Here is a 10,610-nt window from a genome sequence, read left to right as displayed (position 1 = left end):
GATCGTTGTGAGTTCGAGGCCAGCCTGGGCTACAAAGTGAGCTCAAGGCCAGCCTGAACTGCATAGCGAGACCCTGTCTCAAAAAGACAAAAAAAAACAAAAAACAAAAAACCACAACATTCAGATGCACACCTGTGATCCCAGCACTCAGGAGCTAAGGCAGGAGGATTGCTCCAAGTTGAAGGGCAGCCTGGGCTACATAGTGAGTTTAAGGTTGGCCTGAGCTACATAATGAATCCCTGTCTCAAAAGCAACAACAAAGCCAGGCTTGGCGACACACACCTATAAGCTCGGCATTCTGAGGCTGAGGTAGGAAGACACAAATTTGAGCACAGCGTAAGCTACCTAACAACTTAGTGAGACCCTGTCTCAAAATAAAAGGGGCTGAGGATGTAGCTCAGTGTGACAGCCCTGGGTTGAATCTCTAGTACCACCACACAAAAAAACAAAAACACAAAACAGCAAACATGAAAAGGTGAGTCCCGGAAGTCTAGTATCTAAATAATAGGGGTTACAGAAAAAGAAAAATGTCAATATAGAGAAGGAAATAACCAAGGCAAAATTTTAATAATATTTCATGAAACTAAAAGACAGTTTTCATATTGAAAGAACCCACTGAATACTCAGTACAGTGGGTGCATCTGACTCGCCTAAAGCATCGTGAGATTTCAGCACACAAAAAACAAAAGATCCTGTGAGTTTCCAGACAGGAAAAAAAAAGTCAAAAAGAATCCAAACTGCTTGGGACTCTCAGCAATACCAGCAGCTAACAGACAGTGAAGCAATGGCCTTTAGCATTCTGCAGGAAAATAAACTCCAATGTAGAATTTTTTTTTTTTTTTTTTTTTTTACCAGGAATCAAACTCATGACCTCAGGCTTGCCAGGCAAGTACTTATGCCACTGAGCTATATCCCCAGCCCCCAGTGTAGAATTCTTTATCCAGTCAAATTCTAAATCAAGGAAGGATGAGGGTAGAATAAAGATATCTACAGACTTCAAAGTCTCCAAACATTTACTTCCCATGCACCCTTTCTCAGGAAGCTACTGGGAGATGTGGTCCACCAGGACAAGGGGATAACCAGAAAAGATGAAAACATGGGCTACAGAAGACAGGAGTGCAGAGAGGTGTGAGGCACCCCCTGATGGTGGTGGGGAGGAGCCCAGAACAGCAGCCGTGCATACCAGGCATCCAGCCCAGATGGGAGCAGGTCAGGAGGCCCCTGAGAGATGTCTCTGGTGGTTTAAATTGATAGGGTAAGGGCCAGGCGTGGTGTCGCACACCTGTAATCCCAGCACTCGGGAGGCTGAGGCAGGAGGATCGTTGCGAGTTCAAGACCAGCCTGGGCTATAGAGTGAGCTCAAGGCCAGCCTGAACTGCATAGCGAGACCCTGTCTCAAAAAGACAAATAAATAAATAAATTGATACGGTGGTATCTATTGCCTCTCCACTGCTTGGGAGACTTAACACATTTATGTCGGGGGGCTTGTAGCACCTGATAGGACTGTGCCACACTACCTGACCAGACAGTCCTGCATGTACCACTGGTGAGTCCAGCTGGCAGGCATATGTTAAACAGTTGGTGAAAAGCCTGCGAGTTGAATTAGTTGGAAGTATTGTACATAGAAACCTAAGCAAATGAGAGGGAAAGACCATTGTTCACTCCAGGAAAAAAAGTTGCAAAAAAAGGAAAAAAATCTGAGTTTACTGTTTGGGTTGGCTTTGATAATCAGTATTTAGCCAAAATGGTACAAGTATTGGTGTAACCAGTATCAGTGTTTAACTGCTGGAAGAATGGGGGTGAGGAGGGTGAGAAGTGGATGGTTGTGATGGGATTCTGGTAGGAAAAAGCACTAAAAATTCCCGTCTCCTTTAGGAAAATAGATATTGATCAAAAATGAAGAAAATAGGAAGGAGCAAGGCAGGCATGCAGTGTAACTACCAAATATGCAGTATAAATACCAAAATAATCAGCTAGAAGAAGTCAGTGTGCTCATCTCTGGGGTTGGATAGAACAGCGAGATGGCTTTGAGGCATTCTTGCCACTTACTAATGGTGTGACCTTGAGCAGTTTATTTAACTGCTGTACAAATGTTTCTTATTGGAAACAGCAGGACAATACTTATTGTACAGATGTATGATAAGAATTTGAAGCCATGCATGATGGCACATGCCTGTAATCCCAGCACTTGGGAGGCTGAGGCAGGAGGATTGCTGAGAGCTCAGGGCCAGCCTAGGTTACATAGTGAATTCAAGGTCAGCCTGATCTACGTAGCAAGACTATGTTTCAAAAAAACAAAAAATAGGGGGCTGGGGATTTAGCTCAGCGGCAAAAGCGCCTGCCTGGCAAGTGCAAGGTCATGAGTTTGGTTCCCGGTACGGGAGAAAAACCAAAAAAAAAATAGAGCCGGGCGTGGTGGAACATGCCTGTAATCCCAGCACTCAGGAGGTTGCAGCAGGAGGATGGTTGCGAGTTCGAGACCAGCCTGGGCTACAAAGTGAGCTCAAGGTCAACCTGAACTGCATAGGGAGACCTTGTCTCAAAAAGACAAAAAAATAAATAAATAAAAAGAAAGAATTAAATAATGTAATATTTTTAAGTACACGTAGCACATTGAGGCTGTTTTTTGGGGGAGGTTGCTTTTCCAGTTTAGTGCAAACAATTAAAAACACGGGAGGGCTGGAGATATAGCTCAGCAGTACAGCATCTGCCTGGCAAGCATGAGGTCCTGAGTTCAATTCTTGGAGATATATATAATCAGTCAGTCAATAACAGGAATGGCTAGGCATGGTGGCACACATCTATAATCCCAGCTACTGGGGAGGCTTGCAAGTTGGAGGCCATCCTGGACAACTTAGCAAGACCCTGTCTCAAAATAAAAAATAAATAAAAAGGGCCAGGGATGTAGCTTAGGGGAAGAGTGCTTGCCTAGTATTTGTGAGGCCTTGGGTTCAATGCACAGTATGAAAAAGAAAAAAAAAAAAATCACAGGAATGGAGAAAAGCTAGCCAGGCTCTCCAGTTTGTTTAGAGTAGGTAGAATGAACCCTTATTCACCGTGTGACCCCAGAATGGACCCTCAGGGTGCTTTGAGCCAGGATGATTACTGGGCTCCAATTAATGTTCAAGAAATGGCCCAGCTCCTATCATGACTTTCCCACCTGTGGGTCTTGGGAGAGGCTTAAGAAGCTCACTTGGAGCTGGACATGGTGGCACATGCATGTAATTCCAGCACTCGGGAGGCTGAGGCAGGACGATCGTTGGGAGTTTAAGACCAGCCTGGACTACAAAGTGAGCTCAAGGGCAACCTGAACTGAGACCCTGTCTCAAAAAAAAGGCTCACTTGGTATCTCATCTTCATTGAGAAAGACAGGTGAAAACAACATGCTAAATAGGTGGAAGGAAAAATATGAACTAAAGATAGAATGGAATTTGTAGACTGGAGCTGGTTAATGAGAGATGTTTTAGACTTTCTGTTTTAATCAGCCTTCTTTTACCTGAGGTACCAATAAATACAGTCTTAGCTGGAGGCAGGCATTAGATGAAATAGTTTTGAAGGGGTTTGTCCAGGTTTTGTGAGAACAGTTGGAACAAAACAGAATAGGGGGCCTTACTAGAAACCATGTTTTAAATCTTTGTGAAAGTAGAACACTTTTTTTCTTTTTTGACTGGAAGTTGTTCCATGGAGCAAAGCTACTAACTATCCCACCCCATGCAGAGACCCCAGACTCCAACAATAGTGTGTATACTTCCTTCATGAAGTCCCATCGCTGCTATGACCTGATTCCTACCAGCTCCAAATTGGTTGTATTTGATACTTCCCTACAGGTGAGTAGAATCTTCTTGTCCCTTCCCACTTCCTAGGAGTCTCTGGTTCAGTACCTCTCATCCCATCTCATCCCAGGGATAGCAGCTTCATCCTTTTATGGGGTTAGTCTCACATTTTCAGCAGCATACCAATCCCTTTTTCTTATATTCCTGCCCCTGTGAATTTCCCTTTATGATTGACTTTCTTTGCTACAGGTGAAGAAAGCTTTCTTTGCTTTGGTAACGAATGGTGTACGTGCTGCCCCTTTGTGGGATAGTAAGAAGCAAAGTTTTGTGGGTAAGCAAAAATTTCTGGATCACAGTATTATTGGCATCTTGTGCTGGGCAGGGAGAGGAGCTTTGGGGAGTGCTGAGGGCTCTTGTCTTGGCCTCTAGGCATGCTGACCATCACCGATTTCATCAATATTCTACACCGTTACTATAAGTCAGCCTTGGTAAGGAGCCTTAGCCCAAAGATCAAAACTACGTTCCCTGCCAAAGGCCCCCATTCCCATTTATTTTCCTCCAGACAAGTCACAAGGATAAACCAAGCAAGGAGATCAGGTCTCAGATTCTGTTGCTACTTCTTCTAGGTACAGATCTACGAGCTAGAAGAACACAAAATAGAAACTTGGAGAGGTATGTAGAGAATTTGGGGTGGTGCAGTGATGAAGGGATGGAGGGCTTCTTGGGAAATGCCTTTCCACAGCAGTGTTGCATGAACTGCCTGTTTTCCCTTCAGAGGTGTACCTACAGGACTCCTTTAAGCCACTTGTCTGCATTTCTCCTAATGCCAGGTGAGTTAACTTACCCAAAAGAAGGAACAGCCTCGTCAGCACCACTAAAGCCCCAAACACCCAAGGAAAGGGGCAGAAGGGAGAAAAGATACTCCTCCCAACACTCACTCGCTTGCTGTTTAAATCTTTTCTGAACACTGCCCCCTCTTTCAGCATCAGTTTTCTGAACACACTTTAAGGAACTGTCCTTACTGACACTGTGGAACTTACCTTTTGTCCTCCACCTTCTCACAGCTTGTTTGATGCTGTCTCTTCGTTAATTCGAAACAAGATCCACAGGCTGCCAGTTATTGACCCAGAATCGGGGAACACCTTGTACATCCTTACTCACAAGCGTATCCTCAAGTTCCTCAAATTGTTTGTAAGTTATCTTCAACCCAGTCTTGTTTCTGACATAGTAGGTTGGAAAGTTCTTCAAGGATGGTTTGGGAGCCTTAAAAGCTAAGCTAATGGTTCTTTTCTCAGATTACCGAGTTCCCCAAGCCAGAGTTCATGGCTAAATCTCTGGAAGAGCTACAGATTGGCACCTATGCCAATATTGCTATGGTCCGCACTACCACCCCTGTCTATGTGGCTCTGGGCATCTTTGTACAGCACCGAGTCTCAGCGCTGCCAGTGGTGGATGATAAAGGTGAGAGATTAGAAAGGAGAGAGGGAGGATTCCAGGGATCGGGTTACTCTGAGAAAATCTGCTTTCCCCTCAGCTCAGCCAGGAGGGCAATTGTGTGGGTAGGGGGAGCCTCAGAGGCCAGATCCTACTTGCTGAGCGGCCTCTGTCCCCCTAGGGCGCGTGGTGGACATCTACTCCAAGTTTGATGTTATCGTGAGTGATGTGGATGGGCTGGGAAGTAGGGATGGGCAGTGGGTGTTGAATGTGGAGAGGGAGGAGTCTCTTCTGTAACCTAAGGGTCTTGGGAAGTTCCAAGCTTTCAAGTCCTATTTAAAAAGGAATTGAAGGAGCTGGTTATGGCTTGTGGGCATGGCTGACAATTGCCCTAGATCTTTCTGGTGAGGTTGGGTGGGTCCTGGGGAGCTTGGGGCCTGGCTCCCTTGCTTCCTTGCAAGCCCTTCCCCTCTCCCCAGAATTTGGCAGCAGAAAAGACCTACAACAACCTAGACGTATCTGTGACCAAAGCCCTGCAGCATCGATCACACTACTTTGAGGGTGTTCTCAAGTGCTACCTTCACGAGACTCTGGAGACCATAATTAACAGGCTGGTGGAGGCAGAGGTGGGGACCAGCCTTGAGGAGCTGGGGTGGGCCTGAGAGAGGCAGGGGCTGCGGGCTCACTCACCGAGGCCGGCACTGAACACCCCTTCTCCTTGTCGCTCTGTGCCAGGTTCACCGGCTTGTAGTGGTGGATGAGAAAGATGTGGTCAAGGGGATTGTGTCACTGTCCGACATCCTGCAGGCCCTGGTGCTCACGGGGGGAGAGAAGAAGCCCTGAGCAGGGCGCTGGGGCGAGGTGGAGTGCAGACAGGCCCCACTGTCCACCTGCTGGAAGCTCTGGGAAGCCGAGGAAACCTTGGGAGCATTCAGCCGACACTTGCCCCGCACAGGACCCCCTACCCTCTCTCCAGAAGATGGGAGACAGGAGGGAAAAGAGGAGGAGTGGCTGCCCCACCCTCACACACATACTTAAGAACCTTCAGCCTTGCCAGTCCTAGCCCCGTCCTCTGAGGCATGGCCCCTTTTTGGGTGAAACAGGGCGCTGTGCTCCGCAGGCAAATTCTGATCTCCAAGAGATCCCTAGACCTCACCCTGCCTCTGCTTGTGTCTCTGCCCTGAGACAACAGCACAGCAAATGGGTCATAAAGACATTTTTAGTGTTCCTGTCATGCAGTTGGAGGAGGCTGAGTCCACTTAGTGACATTTCTTGCCCTCATTGGAGTGGGGAGGACGGCCTCGGGGTTCCTGAGCTGTGTGCATATGAGGGGGATGGTTAGGTGGGGGAGGAGCGCAGAGTGGTGAGCCAAGCTATTTTCATGGCAAATCTAATTAAATGACAGCAGTTTCCTTGTGGTATTATAGTATTTGATTTTGATGGACACAGCTGATGGACACGGTTTCTTCAGCCTTTCTACTTCATGTGGCGTCTTCAACACATCATTCATACACACACACACACACACACACACACACACACACACAATGAGGTGCCAGATAGCATTCTTAGTGCTTTACTAGTACAGGTTGAATATCCTTTATGGAAAATGTCCGGAACCATAAGTGTTTCAAATATTAGAACATGTCAAATTTCAGTACTTTTCTTTTCAGTACTGGAGCCTTGTGCCTGCACTTTTACCATGGAGCTACATTCCCAACCCCCTTTTCTTAATTTATTTTGAGACAAACTTTCACAGAGTTGCCCAGGCTGACTTCAAAGTTTCAATTCTCCTGCCTCAGCCTTTGGAATAGCAGGTATCACAGGCAATGTGCCACCACACCTGGCCAGATTTCACATTTTTTGATTAGGGATATGTTAATTCATTTAATCCTCAGGACACTACTAGATACTACTATGGTTTTAACAGATTTTTAAAAACAGGCCCAGAGAGGCCAAGAAACTAGTCCAAGGCCACACAGCCAGTAAAAAGTAAAGCTAGGATTTGATCCCAGATGCTCTGGTGCAGGTTTCAAGCTATTTCACTACACTACTGTGTTCCTTCTCTAATTCTCCTTTTTCAACTGTTCCCCACCCTAGTCCCTGTAGTTTAGTTTTTTCTCTCACTTCCCCTCTGTCTGCGCCACGGGAAAGCCTCACCAGTGTTAGGTCTCCAGAGAGTGGGCAGGCGCAGGGTCCTGTTGAGGCAGAGAGAACACACACCGTTTTCACCTGGCCTTAGGGAGGCAGGGCTGTGGCTGGATTTTGCTGGGCTGGTAGTATCTGAATTTGTAGTCCTTTGCCCACTGCCTTTCTTCCAGGGTAAGAGTAAGTTAGAGAGTAGGGGGTGGGGGAACAGCAGAACCATGGCCACACCATCAGACCCATTCCCTGCATGGAAACCTTGTGGATGCAGACAGCATGCCAAACACGCTGGGAGCTGGGTTCTGGGCGTTGTGTCACTACTGCCTTGCAGGTCTGATGGTTTCCCAAGTGAGCCAGCAGCAGTTTCAGAGTAATAGCTTGGCCTGCCCTCCACTGTGCCTGAACCTTCTGACGGCACTCCAGCACACAGACGAGGTTCCTGCAAACACGGCTTCTTGAGGGAACACGGGGAAAGCGTCCAGGCACTTGTCAGAGCTGAGCTTTCCCCGTTACACCCCTGTGAGGCTTCTGCCTCTGTGCTCACCTCTTCATGGCGCTCAGCACATTCCCAAAGCTGCGGGAGAGACGTTTCCAAGTTATTAGTGTGTGGGTGGGTACATGGTTGAAAGGACAGATGTCTCATGTCACATTCCCTCATGAAAGAGGGTTTGTCTGGAGGAGGCCGGGGTTTAAAAAGCTGCAGGACTGCAGTGGGTCCAGGGTGGACGGAGGCATCTTCAAGCAGAGCCACCAGTGCAGCCGGTAGGTACATGGAATTAAGGGGGAAGTGGGTGGGGCTGGGATGGCTGGGTTCCCAGGGTCCGTGTGAGAGCAGCAGGCGTGGGTTTTGTGCTGCTCCTCAGCAAGCCCTATCCCAGCCCCACAACACTCTGGCCCCTTAAAGGAAAGGTCTGTACCCAAAGTACTCCACTACATTTCTCCCAACCAGTCAGTTGCAGAGTCTGAGGATGAAACAAAAATAAGGGGTGAATTTGAGAGCTCGCAGGCTTCTAATTTTACCTCTCCCTCGGAGGGGAGGCAAACTGTCCCTTCTTCCTGAGGAACCACTGCAATACTGTTCCCTCTCCCTGTACCCCTCCCTTCCACTGGAGCTGCTCCCATGGTTGCCAGGCATGGTTGCTAAGTCTCTGCATGGAAGGGTTGGCGTGGGCTGTGCTGCCACTAACATTACCATGGTGAATCAGGGGACACCTGGTATAGCTTAGGGGGAGGGATCTTGTGGATGTAACCAGCAGCCCCCTAGGACAGGATGAACCCAAAGGGTGAGCTCCACTTCACACAGGGACTAAGTGAACTAGGCATTTTGGTGGTGAGGGGGAACTCTACACTGGGACATGAATCGAGACCACTTTTATCCGCAGTTGCGAGGGGACTGGTTTTGCCAAGGGAGCACACCACTCCGCCACCCTCCTCCGCAAGGGTGCAAGTGCATAAGCACGCAGCTCTGTCCTCCATAAGGCTGGGCAGGGCTTGTGTGGGCACAGAACAGTGTGACCGCCGAATCCTGGCTGCGGGATTGGGGAAGAGAGTCTGCTCTGTGTGTGTGTGTGTGGGGGGGTTTCCACGTGTGCCCAAGGACAAGTATCTAGAATGAGAGTGGCGAAGCACCTTAGGTGACCATACAGACCTCTGTCCAGCTCCATCAACCCTGGGCTGCAGTACTGTAAAGGTGAGGAGTTAAAGGTGGGAGGGTCACTCTTTTTCAAAGTGGGGAACAGCTCTCCCCCAGAGACTCACAAAAGCTTCCTCAAAGCCACCGCCTCCTCCACGGCTTGGGAGCTGGTTACTCAGCTATCTCTGCACCCGAATGCCACTGCCGCTAAAAATAGTCCCCCAGCCACTAACCAGCCCCTCCTGCACCCCAACCCCATGGAAACCAGCAAAGAGTGGCAGGCGAAGACCTTGAACTCCATTTTCACCACTCCCTGTTGGGAAGCAAGTCCGAGGCAGGGAGTTAGGGGTTTCTGGTGGACACGCAGCTGACAAGCAGGAGAGTAGAGGGTTAAAACGGCAGGAAGGTTGAAGAAATGGGGGCAAAGGAGGGAAACACTGTCAGCTCGGTGAGACTCCGCGGTCCCTCCCAGCCCCCTCGTGCGCGGGTCCCACCAAGCTTGGGGGACAAGAGCAATGGGAAAGGGTGTCCAATCCCACGCCCCAGGGGGCGGCCGTGCTCGTGGGGGAGGTAGCAGCGCCGAGCAGTCCGCGCAGTGTCACATGCGTGCGCGCGCGCACACACACGCGCACACACACACACACACTGAGGCACACACGTGTGCCGGGGTATATATAGTTCCCAGTCCCCGGCCCGCCGCTCTGCAGTGGGCGCCGGCTCCCCGAGCCAGGAGGGGGCGCCCGGGGCGGGTGGGAGGGTGGGGGGCCGGGTGGGGTGGGGCAGGATGCTGGATGGCCCGCTCTTCTCCGAGGGGCCCGACAGCCCCCGGGAGCGCCGAGATGAGGAGTCTGGCAGCTGCCTCTGGGTGCAGAAGTCCAAGCTGCTGGTGATCGAAGTGAAGACTATTTCCTGCCGTTACAGCCGCCGCGCTCCTTCTCGACAGCTCATGGACCTCCAGGCCAGCCCCTGGGCCCGCGGGTCCCCGAGCCGCACGTGAGTGCAGGGGTGAGGGGCAGTAGCCGGTGGGCAGGGAGCGGGGCCAGACCGCCCTGCAGGCACCAGCAAACGCGGCCGGTTCCCCTCGCTTTCCCGCGCCTCCCTCCCCCACCGCTCGAGGGCTGGGGCCTGACTCATCCGACCTCGTTCGAGGGACAGGAGTGGGTGTGAGAAAGGGCAAGAGGTGAGATGGGGCAGGCGCCGTTAGCGTGCGCACGGCGAGGCGGGCGGAAGCCCCACTTCGACTCCACCCCCGACACGGACGCACGTGCACACGTGCGCACATGCCCCTTCCCGCGGGGGCCCCGGGCGGGCTCCCGGGCTCCCGGCCCCCCGGACCTCGGCCCCTTCCCCCACAAACTGCTCACCCGGGTTCCTGCTCGTTGTCCCAGGTGTAGGCCGCGCCCGGGATCCCCTGAGCCGCCGCCCCGCCGGCCCTGGGCCTCCAGGGTGCTGCAGGAGGCGACCAACTGGCGGGCGGGGCCCCCGGCCGAGCTCCGAGCCCGGGAGCAAGAGAAAAGGAAAGCAGCGTCGCAGGAGCGGGAGGCCAAGGACACAGAACGAAAAAGGCGCAAGGCTGGCGGGCCCCGACGGAGCCCCCCGGGCCAGGCCCGTCAGGAACGCCGCAG

The 10,610-nt window shown here is 50.9% G+C and overlaps 2 protein-coding genes across 6 annotated transcripts in view; both read left to right on the top strand.

Moving 5' to 3' along the window:
* Prkag1 (protein kinase, AMP-activated, gamma 1 non-catalytic subunit) overlaps nucleotides 1-6,631 on the top strand; it is a 15,863-nt gene extending 9,232 nt beyond the window's left edge. The window contains exons 3-12 of one of the 4 annotated variants that reach the window (XM_013505684.1): nucleotides 3,864-3,929; nucleotides 4,023-4,104; nucleotides 4,203-4,261; nucleotides 4,400-4,445; nucleotides 4,549-4,603; nucleotides 4,838-4,964; nucleotides 5,069-5,234; nucleotides 5,389-5,426; nucleotides 5,687-5,833; nucleotides 5,943-6,631. In XM_013505684.1, coding sequence (XP_013361138.1) covers nucleotides 3,864-3,929; nucleotides 4,023-4,104; nucleotides 4,203-4,261; nucleotides 4,400-4,445; nucleotides 4,549-4,603; nucleotides 4,838-4,964; nucleotides 5,069-5,234; nucleotides 5,389-5,426; nucleotides 5,687-5,833; nucleotides 5,943-6,050 — 894 coding nt within the window. In that variant the 3' untranslated portion in view covers nucleotides 6,051-6,631. Of the gene's footprint in view, nucleotides 1-3,674; nucleotides 3,828-3,863; nucleotides 3,930-4,022; nucleotides 4,105-4,202; nucleotides 4,262-4,399; nucleotides 4,446-4,548; nucleotides 4,604-4,837; nucleotides 4,965-5,068; nucleotides 5,235-5,388; nucleotides 5,427-5,686; nucleotides 5,834-5,942 lie in introns of all 4 variants that reach the window. The other 3 variants (XM_013505682.1, XM_005406688.2, XM_013505685.1) reach the window with 3 other exon arrangements.
* A 1,152-nt stretch (nucleotides 6,632-7,783) lies between these two features.
* Nucleotides 7,784-10,610, top strand: part of Ddn (dendrin) — a gene marked incomplete in the record, with an annotated part of 4,639 nt that continues 1,812 nt past the window's right edge. The window contains 3 exon segments of one of the 2 annotated variants that reach the window (XM_013505680.1): nucleotides 7,784-8,114; nucleotides 9,907-9,978; nucleotides 10,374-10,610. In XM_013505680.1, coding sequence (XP_013361134.1) covers nucleotides 7,903-8,114; nucleotides 9,907-9,978; nucleotides 10,374-10,610 — 521 coding nt within the window. 2 annotated transcript variants of the gene reach the window in all.

Source organism: Chinchilla lanigera, unplaced genomic scaffold, assembly GCF_000276665.1.
Source record: "Chinchilla lanigera isolate Chin_1 unplaced genomic scaffold, ChiLan1.0 scaffold00099, whole genome shotgun sequence".
Taxonomy (NCBI): Eukaryota; Metazoa; Chordata; class Mammalia; order Rodentia; family Chinchillidae; genus Chinchilla; species Chinchilla lanigera.
Note: the sequence above shows the minus strand (reverse complement) of the source record. Positions and strands in the feature narration are given on the sequence as shown.